Source organism: Sciurus vulgaris (genome assembly GCF_902686455.1).
Source record: "Sciurus vulgaris genome assembly, chromosome: 10".
Classification (NCBI taxonomy): Eukaryota; Metazoa; Chordata; class Mammalia; order Rodentia; family Sciuridae; genus Sciurus; species Sciurus vulgaris.
Window position 1 is genome coordinate 118622022 of NC_136470.1, and position 23773 is coordinate 118645794.

Consider the following 23773-nt stretch of genomic DNA (forward strand, 5'->3'; position numbering starts at 1 on the left):
AAATTTCATTCCATTATGATTTGCTAAGATCCAAAGGAATACTTCACCTTTAATTGTAATGTGTTTGTAGTTAAACACATTCCCTAAAGCTATGGCTTACATAACCATAGTACAGTTATCCAAACCAGGAAATTAACATTTTGCCAGGCCTACCCCCGTTGTCTTTTCTTTATTTCAGGATCTAATTCAGTATTCTTAATTTCATTAGTTATTCTTCCTTAATCTCTTCCAATCTGTGAGTTACTCTATCTCTCTGTCTTGCCTTATTTTTATATGACCTTAACACTTTTTATGCATAGTAGCAAGTTATTTTGTAAAATGTCTGTCATTTTGGGTTTGTGTAATGTTTTCTCATGATTAGATTGAGATTCTATATTCAGTGCATGACTACCATAGAAATAGTGATATCCTTCTCACTGAGTCAGGTCAGGAGTTCAAGATGTTAGTATATTTTATTACTGATGGTATTAACTTCAGTTACTTCATTAAGGTTCTGTGTTCTGGGTCTCTCCCCTGTGAAATTACTATTTTTCATTTGTAATTGATAAATACCTTGGGGAAGATATTTTGATATTAGGGCAATATTCTGTTCAAACCTGATTGTGATTTTAGTATCTTTTAATAGAAGTTGCCTTTAGTGATTTTTACTATTGTGATTTTTTTTTGCCTGATTGTGATTGTTTCCCTTCTTCTTCTTACACCTACTAATTGAGATTCTCCTGTATAGATAGCTCTTTCTTTTCCATTTGTGTATTTTATTATATTTTATTTTACAAGTTATGACCCAATACTTTCATCATTTATTCTGTTGCTCATATTGTTCTAACTTTAGCTATTGGGACTTCTTTAGGTTGGCTTCTGTGTCTTCTTGTTGAGAAGTAAATTCATATTTATTAATTCTATTTTACATTTGAAGAAACAGGATCTCAGAAACATGGAGTTATTTTCTGATGATCACATGAGTCAGGTCCAGGATGAGTCAGGTCCAGGACTAAAACTGGGAAAGCTGCTCCTTTTCTTGGCTTTTTGTCACTTATGTTCTGTATCTTTACATATCTCTGTTTCTACATTACATATATATCAAGACACATGTATATCATTTTGTACAGATATGTATTTTAATGTAATGATGACATTAGTAATTTATAGCCACTCAATAGAAAAGTAGATATGATTTGAAATAGTGAAAAATGTGTGAACTGTGACATTGATCTTTGTTCATTTCCTTAATACAAATTATTTTTTCCACTTTTTTCCCTGTCATGAGATAGGATGGCAACACCTTATTTGGTTATGTTTTTATTTTTTAAATTTGTTCTAATTAGTTATACAAGACAGTATAATGCATTTATGCATTTTGATAAATCATACATAAATGAAGTATAATTTCTCATTTTTCTGATTGTACATGTTGTAGGTTCACATTGGTCATGCAGTCATACATCTAACATGAGGTAATAATGTCTGTTTCACTCTACTATCCTTCCTACCCCCATACCCCTTCCTCTCCCTTCACTCTCCTCTACCTAATCTAAAATAGCTCTATTCTTCCCTAGCGCCTCCCAGTGTTGAAAAAGTGACTGTCAAAGTTTTGCTTCTAGTAGACTTCAATGATAGAGGTTATCATTATAATAGTCATTATTTCATTGCTATTCTTCCCCAACCCCTTAAGCCATTTTCTAGAGGGCATGCTAATTTTTATCTCTTTGAGTTTTTGTCTTGTAACCCTTATTATGAGAATTCATGCCAAAAGTAATAAATATGCAAATTCTTAAACACTAATGGATCTGATAGCAGAACTTGAGGCAAGTACTTTCCAAGGATCTGTTTATAGTGTAAAAAGAAAATTTGAGGGGCTGGGATTGTGGCTCAGTGGTAGAGCACTTGCCTAGCATGTGTGAGGTACTGGGTTCAATTCTCAGCACCACATACAAGTAAATAAATAAAGGCTCATTAACAACTAATAAAAATATAGTAAAAACATTTAAAAAAAATGAAAATTTGAAAATTTTCTCTAATGTTTCTTGTTTATGCAGAAGTGTTTAAATAAACTAAGTGGGTTGAGTTTTATAATCTTGAAACTAGTGGGTGTCTGTAGATACTGTAGGTGAATTTGGTAATAACATGGAGCCACTAGGCTTACTAGCTCTCAGAAGATCCTTGAAGAACTTCATACCTGGTGCATCAGTTCTGCTTTTCTATCCTTCAGAGCCACTATTCCTAGTCCCAAAGCTCTTTGGGGAGCCACTACCACCCAGAATCGGTTGTTTATGGATAAGGGATACTCTTGAGGTGTTGACCATTTTAACATTGTTTAATGACCATCCTGGTGTGGGCCCACATATGGGCTGTCCACACGTTAGCACTGCTTCTTAGTGGCCTACCTTGCTAGAATTGAGGCACTTATCTTCAGAGAGCAGGATCACATCAGGACTTTCTGATTTTCTTGAGCATATCCATTCAGAGGCCTTCTAAAATTTGCTCTGTGCTGATTCTATAGGTCTAGACTTACTGTGTTTGGGAAGACTATAATTAATGTGAGTTTCTTGTGTTTTTATACACCTAAACTGATCCATTCATAATTTTTACTAATGCATAAATATAATCTTTAAGCCCAGTAAAATGTATGACTTTTGAGGCATAGCCTTAGTTTTTGGCATATAAATTTATATATGTACATGTTAAAAAATAGAACCAGAATAATTTCAACTAGTTTTCAAAGTAGTTTATTATAAAAAATAACTCCATGCTTTATCCTGTCACTCCTTAAGATAAAAATAAGTTCTGACACCTTATTTGTGTATGTTTATTTCAATAAGAAGAATATGAACTCTAAAAGAATCTGGAAAAGAATTAGCAACTAAACCCAAGGATGCTTATTTATATTATTAGACATACACATTGTGATACTGCATGACATTCTTCAATACCTTTAAAAATTGGATATTCTTATTTTGTTTTAAAGAGTATAATGTAGCTTGACATTTCCTAATGTTTTATGTAATTCACTATAGCCAACTTTCGAATTTCTAGGGAAATATTTCAAGTTCTACAATATAATTACAAATGACCTCTCCTGTCCCATCCTCCATTTATTGCTGTTCTCCTCGAAATATAAAGCATTTAAAAATATGACATGGTAATAAATTGATTTTTATTTAATCATGTCTTTCCCAAGTACATCTTTTGCCTTTGGAATTGTTCAAACTATTGGACAAATGTTGCTATCGATGGGCTAAATAGTAAGTATATGGTCCATTCGTGTTATTGTTTAAAATTGTTTCTCAAAATGTGATCATTTGTGATCTAAGTACCTCCAGAGTTACTTAGAATGCTTGTTAATAATATATATTCCATGGCTTTATCCCAATTTACTGAATTAGCATCTCTATTGATTTGGTTTGGGAGTATGCAAAATGCTTTGTAGAGGAGGAGGGCAACTTTAATATTGGTTCAAATTAATACTCTTTTCATTAAAGTTGTTTTATCAAGGTATCACCATTAAATATTTCTCAAAGGTGAACTTTAGAAACCAAAATGAACTTACAAATACTGTACTAAGAACGTCTTAAACTGAGATGTGCCATTTCATCAAAAACATTTGGTTTTTTCTTGGAAGATAAGAGAAACAAAGTAGTAAATACTTTTTATGCTGCTGAGTTAAAATAAACCAGCATCTTTGGTGATTCTGATACACACTAAAATTTGAGATCCATTGGAAGGATGGAGATATAGTAGGGCATGAGGGAACTGCATTCTGAGATATCAACTCACTGGATTAATAAGGGCAACTTTTTAATTTTAAAATGAAGAAATAGGGCAGAGCGATTTTTCAAACTCCTTTGAGCCTTAAAATAGAGATGATTTTGTCCTTTATATGTAGTCTGTTAGAACTTCAGCTTTGTTGCATTCAGGCTTCTTCTGAGGATGCTCTACTTTGGTCTTTTAAACTGCTTATAAGTCCTTCTATTGACAACTTTAAAAATGGATTAATTTTAAAAAATCAAATCATTTTATGACTTTTTCATGGCAATCCAAGTGAGGTTTAGAACACTGGTTGAGTCATTTGTTTCTTCAAGGTCTTGATACTTCAAAGTCCATTTGATGTCAGCTAACTAGGGATGGGGAAGCAAGGAGATACCATTAATCTACCAAATGGCAGCTTAGGCTACAGATTTTTTGAAACCTTAGAAGGTAACATCAAAGCTTTTGTGCTAACTTTTGAGGGGTGATATTAGTGAAGGAAAGCATTTTCTGTCAGCAATATAGAGTAAGGGCAATGTTAACATTGGTTCAAGTTCAAGTCAATAATCTTCATTAAAGTTGTTTTAGTAAAAAAAGTCACCATTAAATATTTCTCAGAGACAAAGTTAAGAAACCAAAATGAATGTACAGATACTGTAGTAAGAACTTCTTAAACTGAAATATGCCATTTCATTAAAAACATTTGGTTGTTATTTGTAAGACAGGTTAAGAGAAACAAACTAATAAAATCTTTTCATATTGCTGATTTAAAATCACACTGCTTCACAAAATATTTCTTTGTTTTAGGGAAGCTTTATTTGTTGTATCTTAATCTGTGAATGATTTATCTGTCTTATTTAAATCCTCAAAAAATAATCCAGTGTGTTTATTACAAACATGATAAATGCAAAACAAATAGGTTTTCTTGGAGATAAATATATAAAATGAAAATTGTAGAAAGAGTAACTTGAGGTGTACAAGACCCAGCTCTCAGATTAATTTAGCCTTTGGTTTTTCATCTTCCTGTTGACTGAACAGTCTTCTACTTTGTACTAAAACTGATACATTTTCATATGGTTTTACACTTTGGGACTTATTATTAAAGTTTCGGGTTTTTCCCCTCAGTAGTCTATACATGTATTTGTGTAAGTTACAGGATATTGTGCATTTAATATCAGTGTAAAAAACAGGCACATACCTTCTACTTACTACCTAAGAAGAAAGTGTGAAGAGGTGATTGGCAGAGCAACAATTAATGTCACCCAGAGGGTATGATATCATTATGGCAAGACTACCCAGAGGAAGCAATTCTATGCACTCGAAAAGAAGACAACATGGAAGCTGATACAAAAAAAGTGTAAAAGTTCATATAATACAGTTTTAAAATGACAATAGAAAATGGAAAGTAGTATTGCAATTTGGGGATAAATTTCTAAAAGTAATGTTATTTTAATGCACAAATTTCTAAAAATTTCAATATTATTACACTTGGGGCAGATTATTATATATGTGAAGGACATATTTATAGAGATAACTGTGCTTGTGCATAGCCTTCCTAAAGTGAAAAACGTCAGATTGATACAAGAAGCAGTCTGTCAACATCATTGATACTGCTTTTTTTTTTTTTTTTTTTGTATTGGGGATTGAACCCAGAGGCACTTCACCACATCCCCAGCCCTTTTTTAAATTTTTAAATTTTGAGACAGGGTCTCACTGAGCTGCTGAGGGTCTTGATAAATTGCTGAGGCTGACCTTGAACTTGTGATCTTCCTGCTTCAGCCTCCAAAGTTGCTGGGATTACAGGTGTGCACCAGCATGCCTGGCTCATTGGTATTTTTTAAGGCCAGTTTTTCTTTTTCTCTCTCTTCCTTCCTTCCTTTTCCTTCTGTCCTTCCTTTTTTGATTTCCTTCCTTGCTTCCTGTTCCCATCTCTCTCCCTCTTTTCCTCCCTTCCCACTCCTCTGAGGCTATTCAGGAAGGAGATGAGGACATGTTGATACCTTGATTATTATCTTTCTGCCACTGGAGAATTTTTACCACAGTCAGAAAAATTTACAAGATATTGAAAGAAGAGCTTGTTTTTGTGTTTTAAAAACTTTTTTTTTTTATATGAGGGAAAGATTTGATAAAGTCCTCTTGGATAGAAAGCAGAATGGGACTAGAAATACACACACACACACACACACACACACACACACACTTTTTATTTAAAGGACTTCCATGTCTACCTTATAGGACATTATAATGATCTATTGTAAAAAATGTTTGCACAACATATAGAAACATGACAGTACAGTTTATAGGATCCAATAGAATCTTGGTAAACTCTAGGATTTTAAGAGAGGAGAATTAAAAGCAGATATGGGGAATGAGAAGGAATTGTTGGTCTTTTTGCTGAGGAGTCAAATATTGAATTCATTGTACTTTTGTTTACGACAAACTTTGATCTTCTTGGCCCAGAAAATCCAGCAGGAAACTGCCTGAGCTAGGCTGCAAGCAAATGTTTGATATACTTTTGACTTGTTATGGCTCCATGTGAAAAGAGAGAAAATACTGAGCATATATTAGCACAGTGCCCTGAAAGGAAATAAAAAAATGCATTATAAGTGAATTAGTCTATTGACCTCATATTGTTTTATTACAAGTAATTTTACTTGGATTGTCTCATTGCCTATAAATTCTTTTCCTTTGATTCTAATAAGGACTTTGCCGTAAATAGTTTGTGAGTGGCTTCATGTTTCCTTTCATGATCCCAGTGGACGTGGAGAGTCCTCCTCTCCCTCTCCATGGGGCCCGTGTTTTACATCCTGCAGAGACCAGACACAATTGCATTTAACCCATCCTTTCCTTCAGAACACACTTTCGTGATAACTTTTGAGGGTGTTATTAGTGAAGGAAAGCATTTTCTGTCAGCAATATAGAGTGAGGGCAAATTGTCTCTAATTTCTCAAATTGCCTCTGATTTCTCAGAGTTATAAAATAAAAGGAACCCAGTATAAAGGTTCTTTAGGAGAAGTTAACCTTTAATGTTTTCATTTCTATGGCAATTAAAATGCATAAATATAATTAGAAAGAATCTCATATCAGACACTGCCAGGCGATTTTGAAGGTTTGTTGTTTGGATCGTGGTGAGTTTTTGGCTGTAATAGTAAGTATCATTACTTTACCTATCACCAGTAAATGATAGGACAGAGACTGACTAAATGCTTAAATGTTGTATTTGGGACACCACATAGTTCCAACAGTTGCTGTGTTCCTGAAAGTTTTGCTGTAAATAGAAAAAGGAAAATTCAGTTTTCCCACACGTTAGTCTGCATATGTCACACTCAAAAGAATCTGTATGATAGCAATCAGTGTTGAGTGCAGTGTGGAGGCACCAATTTAGTTTCAAAACATCATCACTTTACATTAAATTAATGTCACCGATTTGAATTTTATTGACTTACATTTTTAACTTGTATACATGTTAGGATCCTATTTAGGGCTCATATTTGGGTAACATAATAAAAATAATTTTGGTTGGAGGTATGTGTGTTAACTTTCTCCTTTATAAAGGTTTTACCCTTGAGTGATGTCAGAGACAAACACAGCCAGACGTTTAGTTAAAGCAGTGAAAATAGGTTGTATTCAGTAACTGTTGTCAGTGGGGTAAATGCTGAGCTCCATTCCAGTTTCTGCAGAGGTGAGTGGGTATTTTTGGTGAGAATGAAGGGGAAGAGAGGGAGAACTACAGGGTCCTGAACAGACTTAGAGAAGTGACAAATTAACAAAATAGGAAGATGGAGGTTGGTCCGTGTGAAACCCATTGGGTTTGCTAACTGGTGATTATTAAAATTAGACTTATACACTTCCATGGCTTCAGGAAGACAAGTGCCCTATCGTTAGGTATTTCCTGGAACAAACAGTAAATTCTTTTGCTCTGAGTTTTCTCAGGCAAGCACTCTAAGGGGGTGGTTCCTGTCATCCTAGGGATGGGGCCTTGAGTTGCTAGAAATATTAGTGTTTCTTCAAGTCTTTAGTGGTCAAGGTTGAGGCTTAATTGAGAAGAGTGAGAAGAGGGCTTTTAGGACCCTGGCTAGAGTTTGGTCAAGGAGATAGTGTCACTTAATGATAGTGACATAATGGTAGTAAGGCTCACTTTCTTATGATAAACAATTATTGCTATTTATTAACCATTATTAAGAAAGCTTGATTTAAGAATCTCAAGTCTTAAATGAATGTGAAAGATGATTTTTTTGTTTGTTTGTTTCAGGGTGGAGATCTGGACTATAAAATTCAGGAATATAAAGAATCTGGGAAGATCTTTTCAGAAAATCAAATAATAGAATGGTTTATCCAGCTGTTGCTAGGAGTTGACTACATGCACGAGAGGTATGTTCATTTGCTACTGGGGACAGAATATATTTTAATAGTCATATCTGGATTTGGGTGAAAGTGATTTTTTAAGTCAATTTGAAAGCAAACAAGTCTGAAAGGTAAATTGCTATAGTTAGCTTTCTTTTTAAACCTCTTTATGCTTTTTCTTGATGAAAGTGTTGAATGATTATATCCAGAGGTTTTACTTTCATAACTTTCGTTGTTCTGGAAATCACATTGGCTCTGAATACAAGACAGAAACTTGTATTGAATACATTTCCTTGTACATGAACATCTGTGAATGCACTGTACCTTAGCAGGCTATGAATGCATTGTATATTATAACATGATTAGGTTTTAAATACCTTGGTGTGGCACGATGAATTGTGTGGTCACCTTGGAATGTATTAGTGTACTTTTAGGTGGGTCCATGTCCCAAGATGAGCTGAGTAACTGATATGGAAGATATTCTTTGGCCTCACAGAGATAAATATTGAGACAAAAAGTCAATTTTGATGTGAAATATCTGATAAAGAAAGTCAAAGTATGTTTTATGAGTTTCAGTTGTCTAGAACTTTTATCATTTCTTCCTCACATGATATATTTTAAAACTTTTATGATTATTCTTTAGGTTAAGTGTAAAAAATAAACAAAATAAAAAAGGAGATCAGAAAAAAACTATTCTATTAATAAAGATTATAACTTTTATATTAAAAAATAAGATACATTAGATTTTAAATGTTTTCTAGACCCATAAACTCATATGGATGCACTTGAAAAGATGAACATACACAGATAAAGTGGATACTCTGAGGTGCCTATGGTAACTCTTATCTTGGGAGTGATATTATGTGTGATAACATTTTCCTTGACCAGAGTGGTAATTGTAGGCTACACCAAGGTCTGGCTATTTATGGATATCAGATTGCTTAAACATGTTATCTGTTTTTCTCCTAATAGCATAAAAAGTAATCAGATTATCCTGTAAATTTCCAAGTGTCTTCTGAAACACATGCTTGATGATGCAGACCGAGACTGATTCATTGACAACTCATAGCAATCTTTGGGATAATGTCAATTATGAATAAATATAAAAATTACTTTTTAATAAACTACCCAAAGCTGCTGACTATAAGACTTCCATGCACAAATAGTCATATTGATGTTTCTTTCTGTTTTAAACTACTTTCAGGCATGATGTTAACTTATCACATAAGGAAAACAACACACACACTCTCACACACACACACACACACACACGAAGACTGGTTTTCATATGCAAAATATAAAACTGAAATCTGGTTGATTTTAAATATTAGATGCACTTGAGTCTGCTTAGTAATTATATAATAATTAAATAAATGAAATGATAAATGAATAATTAAAATAAATGAACTTAAAATAAGCCTTAAAAAGGGAAGATTCTATTTTTTTTTTTAGTCCTTCAGTATTCAAAGAAAATCATTAAATGAGGCTAAACATTTGGATATTTGTGGATCTGAAATACCATCCATTGTGATTTAGATAACTAATGATGGTGTCTCTTATTTATTCCTATTACAATCAATTATTGTAAAGGTTTTATGTATAGGTAGAGAAATGTCAATTTTAAATTCAGGTTCATTCATTCACTCCATAGTTGTAAATAAACAATAAATTCTAATGTTTTTTTCCTTTTGCATACTTTGTTTTTTAAAATCTATTTTTTTTTAAATTTTACAGACTCCATTTGATTCACTGTACACAAATGGGGTACAACTTTTTGTTTCTATGGTTGGGCACGATGTAGATTCATACCATTTGTGTAATCATATATGTACATTGGGTATCTGTCTCATTCCACCATCTTTTATACCCCTGCCCCCTCCTCCCTCTCATTTCCCACTACGTTATCTAAAGTTCCTCCATTCTTCTCTTACCCCCACACCCCACCCCCATTGTACAGTAACATGGCCCCATCAATGTTTATAGCAGTTTAATTCACAATAGCTAGATTTGTGGAACCAACCTAGATGCCCTTCAACAGATGAATGGATAAAGAAACTGTGGTGTATATATACAATGGAATATTATTCAGCCATAAAGAAGAATAATATTATGGCATTTGCAGATAAATGGATGGAGTTGGAGAATATGCTAAGTGAAACAAGACAATCCCAAAAAACCAAAGGGTGAAGGTTTTCCCTGATAAATTCTAATCTTAAAGAACTGTTAGTAAAGTAGCAGAGATAAAACTCATATTCACATAGCTATAAGCCTGCACAAGATTCACTTTCTCCACTACATAATAGGTTCATGACCTTGGGTAAGTTTCACAAGCTTCCCAAGACTTTGTTGCCTCATCTATGAAATAGGGATAATATTGGAACTCTCCCTGCTAACTTTGTAAGGCTACAGATGATACATATTGAGATATTATACATTTAAAAAGCTTACAAAACGTTAAGCTCTATGTAACTTCTTGAAAGAAGTGGCATCAGACATAATGTAGGTTTGGACTGTGGTGAAAGATGAGCCAAGCTTTCTGGGTTTAGGGAACAGAGTGAGCAAAGACACAAAGGTGGGAAACTGTGACACTTTTAGAGTGAGTGGTAGTGGTTCAGCTGGAGAGGCTCTTGGGGTGCATGAATGAATGAAGTTATGGAAAAAGGTAGGTTGAGATCAAGAGGGCTTTATTTTGCAGCATAGACATTGCATGCCACAGGAGACTTTTGAGTGGAACTATATGACCAGCACTTGCTTCAGGAAGATTACATGATAAATTATAGAGAGGAGAGAGGGAACTTTGGTTGTTAACCAGGAACCTCTTATAATACCCATGCATGAGTTTATGAGACCTGAACCAAGGTGGCAGCAGTGTGCAGGATTGGGAAGGATTAGAATTCACTTAATGAATTATAATGACTGGACTTTAAATTTAAATACTTGTTTGAGATGCATTAGAAGAAAGCCAAAGATGAATCTGAGATTTTCTGCCTTGGTGAGTGAGAAGTAGGTTTGAAACAATGGTGTTGAGTTTGAAGGGAAGAACATAGAGAATGAGGGAGAAGAGGAGAGAACAAGAAAGGGGGGTGATAGAAGAAAGGGAGGGTTAGAAGTGAGGTCTAGATCTTGAGGAAATATCGAGTCCTGTCTTTGTTTGGGTTCCTCTAATATCAGAGTCCTGAAGCAAAGTCTGGTATACAAGTAGTTTATTTAGGAGATGATCTTACGAAGCAGAAGCCAGCGTGTGGGAAGAGTGAGACAAAGAAGTGGGAAAAGCTCTACGGGTGTTTTATCGCACTGTGGCTGCTGTGGGTGGAGGGATGCAGAGGCAGGATTCCTCTGTGTGTATTTTGGGCTTTGGATTCCTCGTTTTGCATTCTTTCAGGGATTTTTAAAAAATTCTTGACCATATGTAACCATTGTTTTCTAGCACCAGTATGAGTTACCTCTTGTATAATTTTTTATATTTTGGGGCATTTTGAATGGGATAGGGAAAGCAAGGGTCTCCATCTTGATCCAACCTCTAGAATAATATTTTTTTAATATAGACATGGAAGAAAGAATCACTTTTTTTTTTTTTTTTGCTTTTTTTATTGTAAACAAATGGGATACATTTTGTTTCTCTATTTGTACATGGAGTCAAGGCATACCATTTGTGTAATCATAAATTTACATAGGGTAATGTTGTTTGATTCATTCTGTTATTTTTTTTCCCTTCCCCCTCACCTCTCCTACCCCTCTTTTCCCTCTATACAGTCCTTCCTTCCTCCATTCTTACTAGAATAATTTTTGATTGGAGCAATGCTGTATATTTTTCCTAGTCATAAATATGTAAACTACTTTTACTTCTGTTAGTTTTTCAATATTTAATTCAGTATGTAAGACATACTTCCTTCAGAAAATAAGCATACCTAATTACCCATTTTAAAACCATTTAAATCCAAAAGAATGATGCATTTTTTTTTAGCATGTGGCATAAACACCTATAAATAATGATATTAGAATCCAGGAAAAGTCACAGTCCACTAAAAATTACCTTGAGACTATAGCAGCAAAACTCGTTCCTAAGAGAGGGAGTCATGCTGTGTTAGTTCAGTGCCTCTTCTTGCTCATGTTGCGATTGGTAGCCGTGGGTCATCTACAAGTCTGCTCTACATGTCTTCTTATTCCAGTGCCCAAACTGAAGGACCAGCTCCTAATTGGGACTTGCTTTTCTCATGGCAGAGAGAAAAACAAGAGAGGGCAACATTCAATGGCTCCTAGAGCTTCTCAGATATGACAATAGTCCTGTTTGCTCATATGCCATTGCCCAGAGAAAGCCATGACCAAGCGCAATTGCAGAGGGGCGGGGATACTTTTCCCTCCCAAAGGGAGCATTCACTGCAAAGTATAAGAGGTGTGAATATCTGAGAACAAGAATGTAACTTACTATAATGTTTCACTCAGCTTTTCAGGCTATAACCAATAAAAATAGGTCTGTCTATTAAGCACTATTCTAGCTTTGTTCTTATACAGTTCGTAGTATACATTAAAGTGTATTTTCAAAATTGCATCGATTGCTTACTTAAGAGTTAAGGAGAAGATTACTTCAGAAACAGTACTTACATGGGAAGAAGTTAGGTTCACCACCTCTTGCTAATACATTGCAAAATATTTTAGTGCATGTTATGGTTAATTTTAGGTCAACTTGAATGGGCAAAACAGGGTGCTCAGGTTAAAACCTGCTTCTGGACAAATCTGTGAAAGTCTTCAGGGTAAGATTAGTGTTATAGATTGGATAAAAGATGAACCTCCTGCCCACCACCAGTTCCTGTGTTAATGCAGGAATGTTTGGAGGTGAAATGATTGGATAGTAAGAGTCGTAACCTACTCACTTTGAATCAGTGGGTGGTAACTGTGGCCAGGTAGGGCTGTGGCTGGAGGAGGCAGGTCATTGGGAATATGTCCTAGAATGGCACCTATTCCTTGGGGCCCCCTTTCCCTTCCCTCTTTGCTTCCCGGCTGCCATGAATGGAGCAGCACTCTTCCACCATGCCCTTCCACCATGGTGTTCTGCCTTGCCTTGGGCCCAGAGCAATGGACTCTGCAGACCAAGGACTAAACCTCCTCAGTTATGAGCCAAAATAAACCTTACCTCCTCCAGTTGTTCTTTTCACCTCTTTTGGTCACAGCCAAGCAAAGTTGACTAACATAATTAGCATTTGAATCAGTGGACTCAATAAGGTAGATCTTCCTCACCAGTGTGGGTGGGAATCATCCAGTCCACGAAGGGCCTGAATAGGACAAAACGTAGAGGAAGAAGGAACTTACTCCTTCTCACTTGTCTTGCTGTTTGAGCTGGATGTCTCCTCTCATTGACTGAACTTGGACAGGAATTTACACTTTAGGCCCCTGGTTCTCAAACCTTCAGACTCAGAACAAATTGCATCGTTTGCTTTCCTGGCCCTCCAGCTTGCAGATGCCAAATTGTGGGGCTTCTCATGTCCTGTACTTGCAGGCACCAATTCTTAGTAATAAATAATATATTGGATTTGTTTCTCTGGAGGATCCTGGCTAATACAGTATAGAAGCAGAGGAGATAAAGACAACCCAGAAAAAACTAAGAGGAATGAGGTAACAGAAGAAATGAAGATTTTGTTCACAACTTTGGAGCTCTTCTGCACTTATTTTAATTTGGTTTATTTATATATTTGGAATATTCAAAATCTGTAGCATATGGCATAAACACATAAATAATGCTATTAAAACCTGAGAATAATCACAGTTCAATAAAAGCTATTTGGGAATGTTGCACAAAAACTAATTATTGTTGAAGAAGTGTGGAGTTCATTAGCCTCAATATCTGAAGTTAAAAGACAGAGCAGCCTCTCTGTAGTGAGTTTATTTCCTAGTGGTCCTGAAGCCTTGTTGACTTTGGTACTTCCACCAGGGGAGACAGCAGGTTGGGTACTTTCCTTAAGGTGACTTCCTCATCTCTCCCAGCCCCCCATGTTTCCCAACCACTTTGGTGAGGTATTGAGCTAGAGTGGCTAAAATAATCCCTTGGGGAGGTGGCATAAAGATCTCTCTCTATTTCTCTCTCTCTCAACACAGGGTCTCACTGTGTTTCCCAGGCTGGGCTCAAACTTGTGACCCTTCTCCCTCAGCCTCTCAAGTAGCTGGGATTACAGGTGTGCATCACCATGTGTGGCAAAGAACTTGTCTTTAATGTAGTGAGTTCCTAGGGAAGGGACCTACTTGGGAATCCATGTCAGTAAATATGCCTGGGGAAGGAGGAGTCCTGTCCCAGGTTTGGATATGGAAAAGCAGAGAGAAATCCTAACGTGGGCTGGCACTAAACCTCCAGAGACTATTCTTCACTCTAGCAAATGCCTTGCTGGCTGAGGGAGAATGGTCTGATGAAAGATGTGGAAACAGGGGCTCTGGCAAAAACTATTGTCAAATCTTAAGCAGGTCACTTAAATGTCATGAAATAAAGAAATGAGAGGAATTCTCCACTTGTGTAGATATGGTATAGGACACATGAAATAACAGATGGAGAAGTACTTTGAACTTCAAAGAAGAAAGATTTTATATAAGCCACCTATGTTGCTTGATACCATATTATTTCTTGGCTTTGATATTTTTGTACTTTAAAGGAATGGATATTAACCAAGTATATGCTAACATTTTTTTTTTTTTTTTTTTTTGCTGGAGCCATTTTTGCTTACTAGAAGTACAAAGTAAATAAACTAATCTTTTATTTGTTCTTTTTAGATAAACATGACAGCAGAATATATTCTGACATATTATACATACATAGAATATAACTTATTCTAATTGGTGTCCCATTCTTGTGGTTGTCCATGATGTGGAGTTGCACTGTCTTTTTTATCCCATCCCTCCTCCCTTCCCTTCATTCCCCTTTATCTAATCCAAAGAACTTCTGTTCTTCCGTCCGCACCCCCTTATTGTGTGTTAGCATTCACATATCAGAGGGAACATTCATCCTTTGATTTTGGTGGACTAGCTTAATATGATAGTCTCCAGTTCCATCCACTTACTAGCAAAGAATTTCATTCTTTTTGTGGCCAAGTAATATTCCATTGTGTTTATATACCACATTTTCTTTATCTATTTATCTGTTATCAGGTACCTAGGTTGGTTCCATAGCTTAGCTATTGTGAATTGAATTGCCATAAACATTGATGTGACTGCCTCACTGTAGTAGGCTGATTTTAAGTTCTTTGGGTAAATACTGAGGAGCAGAATAACTGGGTCAAATAGTGTTTTCATTCCAAGTCTTCTGAGGAATCTCTATACTGCTTTGTAGAGTAGCTGCACCAATTCGTAGTCCCACCAGCAATGTATGAGTGAATCTTTCTCCCTACATGTTTGCCAACATCTATCATTATATGTATTCTTGATAATTGCCATTCTGACTGGAGTGAGATGGAATCTCAGAGTAGTTTTAATTTGCATTTATCTGATTGCTAGAGATGTTGAACATTTTTTCATATATTTGTTGACCTTATTTCTTCTTCTGTGCAGTACATGTTTACTTTCTTTTCCCATTTGTTGATTGGGTTGTTTGTATTTGTGTTGTTTTTTGAGTTCTTTATATATCCTGGAGATTAATGTTCTATCTGAGGTGCAAGTGGCAAAGATTTTCTCCCATTCTGTAGGCTCTCTCTTCATGTTATTGATTTTTTCCTTTGCTGAGAAGAAGCTTTTTACTTTGAATTGATCCCATTTATCAATTCTTGATTTTACATCTTGTGCTTTAGGAGTCTTTTTGAGGAAGTCAGTTCCTAAACTGACATGATGAAGATTAGGGCAACTTTTTCTTCTTGTAAGCCCAGGGACTCAAGTAATGCCTAGGTCCTTGATCCATTTCAAATTGAGTTTTGTACAGGGGTTAGATTTCATTCTACCATGGATGGATTTCCAATTTTCCCAGCACCTTTTGATGAAGAGGCTATTTTCCCTCCAATGTATGCTTTTGGTGCCTTTGTCTAGTATAAGATAACCATATTTATGTGGGTTTGTCTCTGTATCTTTTAGTATTCCATTGGTCTTCATGTCTGTTTTTGTGCCAATACCCTGCTGTTTTTCTATTACTATACCTCTGTAGTACAATTTTAAGTCTGGTATTGTGATGCCTCCTGCTTCACTTTTCTCAATAAGGATTGCTTTGCCTATCCTGTGTCTCTTATTTTTCCAAATGAATTTCACAATTGTTTTTTCTAGTTCTATGAAGAATATCATTGGGACTTTAATAAGAATGTCATTGAATCTGTATAACACTTCTGGTAGTGTAGCCATTTTGATAATATTAATTCTGCCTATCCAAGAGCATAGGAGATCTTTCCATCTTCTAAGGTCTTCAATTTCTTTAGTGTTCTGCAGTTTTCATTGTAGAAGTTTTTCACTTCTTTTGTTAGTTTGATTCCCAAGTCTTTTTTTTTTTTTTGGGGGGGGGGTGCTGGGGATCAAACCCAGGGCCTTGTTCTTACAAGGCAAGCACTCTACCGACTGAGCTATCTCCCCAGCCCCCATATTTTCTTTTTTTGAGGTTATTAAGAATGGGGTAGTTTTCCTAATTTCTCCTGCAGTGGATTCATTGCTTAGGTATAGAAATGCATTTGATTTATGGGTATTGTTTTTATATCCTGCTACTTTGCTGGATTCATTTATGAGTCCTAAAAGTGTTTTGGTGGAATTTTTTTGGATCTTCTAAATATAGAATCATGTCATCAGCAAATAGTGATAGTTTGAGTTCTTCTTTTCCCATTTTATCCCTTTAATTTCTTTCATCTGTCTGATTGCTCTGGCTAGAGTTTCAAGGATTATGTTGAACAGAAGTGGTAAAAGAAGGCACCCCTGTCTTGTTCCAGTTTTTAGGGGGAATACTTTCAAATTTTCTCCATTTAGACTGATGTTGGCCTTGGGCTTAGCATAGATAGCTTTCACAATGTTGAGGTATGTTCGTACTATCCCTAGTTTTTCTAGTGTTTTGAACATGAAGAGGTGCTGTATTTTGTCAAATGCTTTTTCTGTATCTATTGAGATGATCATATGATTCTTGTCTCTAAGTCTATTGATGTGATGCTTATGTTTGCTGATTTCAATATGTTGTACGAACCCTGCATCCTTGGGATGAACCCCACATGATCATGGTGCAGTATCTTTTTAATATATTTTTGTATGCAATTTGCCAGAATTTTATTGAGAATTTTGTGTCTATTTTCATCAGGAATATTGGTCCGAAGTTTTCTTTCCTTGATGTGTCTTTGGTTTTGGTATTAGGGTGATAGTAGCCTCACAGAATGAGTTTTCTATTTCATGGAATAATTTAAGGAGTATTGATATTAGTTCTTCTTTGAAGGTTTTGTAGAACTTGCTGAGAATCCATCTGATCCTGTGCTTTTCTTTGTTGGCAGGCCTTTGATGGCATCTTTAATTTCATTGCTGGAAATTTATCTATGTCCTCCTGATTCAATTTGGGTAGGTCATATGTTTCTAGAAATTTGTTGATGTCTTAATGAGTTTCTGTTTTATTGGAGTATAGATTTTCAATATAGTTTCTGATTATCATTTGTATTTCAGTAGTATCCATCATGATATTTCCTTTATCATCATGAATTTTAGTAGTTTGAGTTTTCTCTCTCTTTGTTAGCTTGGCTAAGGATTTATCAATTTTATTTATCTTTTTAAAGAACTAACTTTTGTTTCATTGATTTTTTGAGGGTTTTTTTTTTGTTTTAATTTTTTGGGCTCTGATTTTAATATTTCCTGTGTTGTACTGCTTTTAGTGTTGATTTTTTCTTTTTATAGGGCTTTGAGATATAATGTTAGGTTATTTATTTGGTGAATTTCTGGTCTCTGAGTTGAATGAGCTCAGTGCAATGAACTTTCCTCTTAGAATTGCCTTCATAGTGTCCCAGAGTTTTTGATATGTTGTGTCATTATTCTCATTTATCTTGAAATATTTTTTAAAATTTCATCCTTGATTTCTTCTGCTATACATTTGTCATTTAATAGTGTATTATTTAGCCTCTAGATGTTAGAGTAGCTTCTATTTTTTATTTTATTTTTAATTTCTAATTTCATTCCATTGTGATCTGATAGAATGCGAGGTATTATCTCTGTTTTTGGGGGTTTACTAAGAGTTTCTTCGTGACCTAATATATGCTCTGTTTTAGAGAAGGATCAGTGTGCTGCTGAGGAGAAGGTGTTTTTAGTCATTGATGGACAAAATGTTCTATATATGTCTGTTACATTTAAATTATTAATTGTATTTTTTAGCTCTGTAGCTTCGTTATTTAGTTTTTGTTTGGATGATCTATCTAGTGGTGAGAGAGGCATATTAAAGTTACCCAGTGTTATTGTCGTGTGGTCTATTTGATTCTTAAAATTGTGAAGGGTTTGTTTGATTTATGTAGATATCCATTATTTGGGGCATAAATATTTACAATTGTTATGTCTTGTTGATGTATAATTTTATTAAGCAGTGTAAAATGTTCTTCTTCTCCCTTTTGATTAACTTTGGCCTGAAGTCCACTTTATCTGATATGAGGATAGAACCCCCTGCTTGTTTACAAGTTCCATGTGAATGGTATCTTTTTTTTCCTATCCTTTCACCTTCAGTCTGTGGATGTCTTGGCCTATGAGGTGAGTTTCTTGGAGACAGCAAGTTGTTGGGTCTTGTTTTTTGATCCAATCTACCAGTCATGTCTTTCGATTGATGAATTTAGTCCATGTACATGCAGTGTTATTATTGTGATATGATTTTTATTCATTTTCATTTTGATTTATTTTTGGTTTTTAATTTGAATTTAGTTTCTCCTTTGATTTATCATTCTTCTAATGGTAGTTCCTTCCTTTGCTGATCTTCTCTTCTATTATTTTTTATTTCTTCATCATGAAATCTCTTATTGAGTGTTTTGTAGTACAGGATACTTTTGTTTACCATGGAAGGTTTTTATTTCATGGTCAGTTCTGAAGCTTAATTTTCTTGGTTGACATTCATTTTCTTTCAGAGCTTGGTATATATTATTACAAGACATTTTAGCTTTGAGTGTCTGAGTTGTGAAATCTGATTTGGTTTCCCTCCAAATGTGACCTGTTGTTTTTCTTTAGCAGTCTTTAAAATTCTATCCTTATTCTGTTTGTTAGTCATTTTCATAATTATGTGCCTTGGTGTGGGTCTATGTAATTTTGTGAGGCTTGTACACCTCCTGTATTTGATTTTCCATTTCATTCTTAAGCTTTGGGAAATTTTCAGATATTATCTCATTGAAAGGTTTGTGCATTCCTTTGGTTTCTATCTTTGAGCTTTCATCTATACTGATAAATCTTAAGTTTGTTCTTTTCATGTTATTCCATATTTCTTGGAAATTCTGTTCATGGTCTCAACATATTTTCTCCATGCTCAACTTTATTTTCCAGATCATGTATTTGTCTTTATTGCCTGAAACTTTGTCTCACAAGTGATCTAGTCTGCTGGTGATACTTTCCAATGAATTTTTAATTTGGATTATTGATTCCTTCATTTCAAGGATTTCCAACTGATTCTTTTTCAGAATCTCTATCTCCTTATTCAAGTCATCTCTCACCTCTTGTATTTTCTCTCTGATTTCATTTCTTATATCATCTGTTATCTCATAGATCAGTTTAGCCAGGAACTTTCTGAATTCCACCCCTTACTTTTCCTCTTCTGTGGTGTCAGTGAAGTCTATTGTTGAGGTATTCTATGTTGTTTGGGACAGTTTGTTTCCTTGCTTTTTCATATTGTTTGTATGTCTACCCATCTATCTGGATGGGTCTGAAGCTATAGAGTTTCTACCTTCTGAGTTTATAGTGTCCCTCTATGTTACTAATACCTCACAGGTTGGGGTAGGGGGCAATGATAGCAACAATATATGTAAACAATATATAGCAATAGACTAGGTACTTAGTTCCTATTTAGATATCCACAGTGTTAATTGGTACAATATGCAGAAATATTAGGATCAGCAATTTCTATCAGGTCTTATATCTAGCTTAAAATTAAACAGTAGGTGTTATCTATGACTTCCACCATATTAATTATTGCTGTGACATTGGTGGTAGGGACAGATATTATGTATATCAATTACTATTAAGAGGTGTTAAGGATAGAGATGAGTATGAGTAACAAAGAAGAGATAGGAGGGTAGAAAAGTATTTGCAATTTCAAAGGGTGATTAGGGCAGATGCAGTGGTTACTTAGAATATGTTGTCAAAGATGAAAGGGAAGAAAGAAATAGAAGTAAGAATATAAAGGAGGAGAGAAAGAATGGAATTTGGCTGTCAGCAATAGAAAAAAGAGAGAGGGAAACAAGGGAGATAGAATAGTGACTGGAGCCATTTTTGCTACTATAAGCCCAATGTAAATAAATTACAATTTTAAAAAGTATTTACCAAGTTCTTTGATAGATTTGGTTTGTAGCATAAAATTTATTGTTTTGTTACCACACTGTCAGCCAATGACTTCTTATAACTGCCAACATATTCTATGAAGCCACTATAACCCTGATACCAAAATCAGACAAAGACTCATTAAGGAAAGAAAACTACAGACCAATATCCCTGATAAACATAGATGCAAAAACCCTTAATAAAATATTAGCAAAACACATTGAAAAACACATCAAAAAGATAATACAACAGGATCAAGTGGGTTTCATTCCAGGGATGCAGTGTTGTTTCAGCATAAGCAAATCAATAAATGTGATTTACCACTTGAAAAGAATTAAGGATAAAAGTCACAGGATCATCTCAATAGATGCAAAAACAGACTTTTGATAAAATCCAACACCCATTCATGTTGAAAGTGCTAGAGACAAACTAAGGGTGAAAGTAACTTACCTCAATGTCACAAAGGCCATATGTGACAAACCCAAAGCCAACATCATCCTTAATGGAGAAAAACTAAAAGCATTTCCTCTAAAATCCGAAACAAAATAAGGCTGTTCAACTCTCACCAATCCTATTCAATATCGTCCTCAAAACATTAGCTGGAGTGACCAGACAAGAGAATGAAATCAAAGGGATACAGATAGGAAAAGAGAAGACCAAAAAAGCTCCACCAGAAGATTTCTAGAGCTTATAAATGAGTTTGGCAAAGTGGCAGAATGCAAGATCAACACCTGTAAATCAATTGCTTTCCTATACTCCAACAGTGATTCAACCAAGGAGGAAATCAGGAAAATCATACCATTCACAATAACCTCAAAGAAAAAAGAAAGAAAGAAAGAGCAAAAGAAAAAACAAACACTTTGGAATTAATCTAATCAAGGAGGTAGAAGAGTTTACAATGAAAATTATAGAACCTGAATAAAGAAATTGAAAAACTTAGAAGATGGAAAGATCACCCATGTTCTTGGATAGGCAGTATTTATATTGTCAAAATGGCCATACTACCAAAAGCAGGGTACACATGCAATGCAATTCCCATCAAAATACCAATGACATTCTTTACAGTTAGATAAAAAAATTCTTAAATTAATTTGGAAGGAAAAGAGACCCAGAAAAGCCAAGTTATCATGAGCAAGAAAAATAAAACAGGAAGCATCACAATATCTGATCTCAAATTGTACTATAGAGCTACCGTAACAAAAGCAGCATTATACTGGCATCAAAATAGACATGAAGACCAATGGAACAGAATAGAAGACATAGACAAATCCACATTGCTGCAGTCATCTGATATTCGACACAGGTGCCAAAAATACATTTTGGTGAAAATATAGCCTTTTTTTTCTTTCTTTCTCTTTCTTTTAATTCATTGTACACAAATAGGGTATAACTGTTTTTTCTCTGGTTGTACATGAAATAGAGTCACACCATTTGTGTAATCATACATGTACATAGGGTAATGATGTTTATCTCATTCTGTTATCTTTCATTCCCCCCACCTCCTCCCACCCCTCTATTTCTTCTATACAATCCATCCTTCTCCATTCTTGCCTTCCTCCCAACCCCCATTTTGTATCGTCATCCACTTATCAGAGAAATCATTCGGCCTTTGGTATTTTAGGATTGACTTATCTCACTTAGCATGATATTCTCCAACTGCATCCATTTGCCTGCAAATGCCATAATTTTATTCTTTTTTATGGCTGAGTAATATTTCATTGTGTATCTATACCACAGTTTCTTTATCCATTCATCAATTGAAGGGCATCTACGTTGGTTCCACAATCTAGCTATTGTGAATTGAGCTGCTATGAACATTGATGTGGCTGCATCACTGTAGTATGCTAATTTTAAATCCTTTGGCTATAGGCCAAGGAGTGGGATGGCAGGGTCAAATGGTTGTTCCATTCCAAGTTTTCTAAGGAATCTCCACACTGTTTTCCAGAGTGGCTGCACTAATTTGCAGCCCCACCAGCAATGTATGAGCGTACCTTTTTCCCCACATCCTCTCCAACACCTGTTATTGCTTGTATTCTTGATAATGGACATTCTAATTGGTGTGAGATGGAATCTTAGGATAGTTTTGAGTTGCATTTCTCTTATTACGAGAGATGTTGAACATTTTTTAATTGCTTGTAGATCTTCTGTGAAGTGTCTGCTCATTTCCTTAGACCATTTATTGACTGGGTTATTTGTATTCTTAGTGTAGAGTTTTTTGAGTTCTTTACAGATTTTGGAGATTAGTGCTCTATCTGAAATATGTGTGTCAAAGATTTTCTCCCACTCTGTAGGCTCTCTCTTCACATTGTTGATAGTTTCCTTTGCTGAGAAAAAGCTTTTTAGTTTGAATCTATCCCAATTATTGATTCCTGCTTTTATTTCTTGTGCTTTGGGAGTCATATCCCTTTTTGCTGATGACATGAATCTATATTTAGAGGAGCCAAAAAATTCCATCAGAAAACTTCTAGAACTCATAAATGAATTCAGTAAAGTAGCAGGATATAACACCAATGCTCATAAATCTAATGCATTTTTATTCATAAGTAATGAATCCTCTGAAAGAGACTTTAGGAAAACTACCTCATTCATAATAGCCTTAAAAAAAAAATAAAATACTTGGGAATCAATCTAACAAAAGAGGTGAAAGACCTCTACAATGAGAACTACAGAACACTAAATAAATTAAAGAAAACCTTAGAAGATGGAAAGATCTCCCATGCTCTTGGATAGGCAGAATTAATATTGTCAAAATGGCCATACTACCAAAAGCACTACACAAATTCAATGCAATGCCAACTAAAATCCCAATGAGGTACCTCATAGAAATAGAGAAAGCAATCATGAAATTTATTTGGAAGAATAAGAGACCCAGAATAGCTAAAGCAATCCTTAGCAGGAAGAGGGAAGCAGGGGGTATTGCAATACCAGAACTTCAACTATTCTGCAAAGCAACAGTAACAAAAACAGCATGGTATTGGCACCAAAATAGAAAGGCAGAGCAATGGTACAGAATAGAAGACACAGTGATGAACCCACATAAATACAGTCACCTCATACTAGACGAAGGATCCAAAAACATACAATGGAGAAAAGATAGTCTGTTCAACAAATAATGCTGGGAAAACTGGAAATCCATATTCAGCAGAATGAAATTAAACCCTGCATAATGTATCAAGGACCCTGGAATCAGACTAGAGACCCTGCACCTTATAGAAGAAAAAGTAGGTTCAAATCTTCAACATGTTGGCTTAGGATCAGACTTCCTTAA

At 35.1% G+C, this 23773-nt stretch overlaps 1 protein-coding gene across 10 annotated transcripts in view; it reads left to right on the plus strand.

The window, feature by feature from the left end:
• The window catches only part of NEK11 (NIMA related kinase 11), a 349893-nt gene that overhangs the window by 94987 nt on the left and 231133 nt on the right, over positions 1-23773 (plus strand). For all 10 annotated transcript variants that reach the window (XM_079101293.1, XM_079101289.1, XM_079101291.1 and 7 more), the window contains one exon: positions 7997-8115. In XM_079101293.1, the coding sequence (XP_078957419.1) occupies positions 7997-8115 (119 nt within the window). The remainder of the gene's footprint in view (positions 1-7996; positions 8116-23773) is intronic.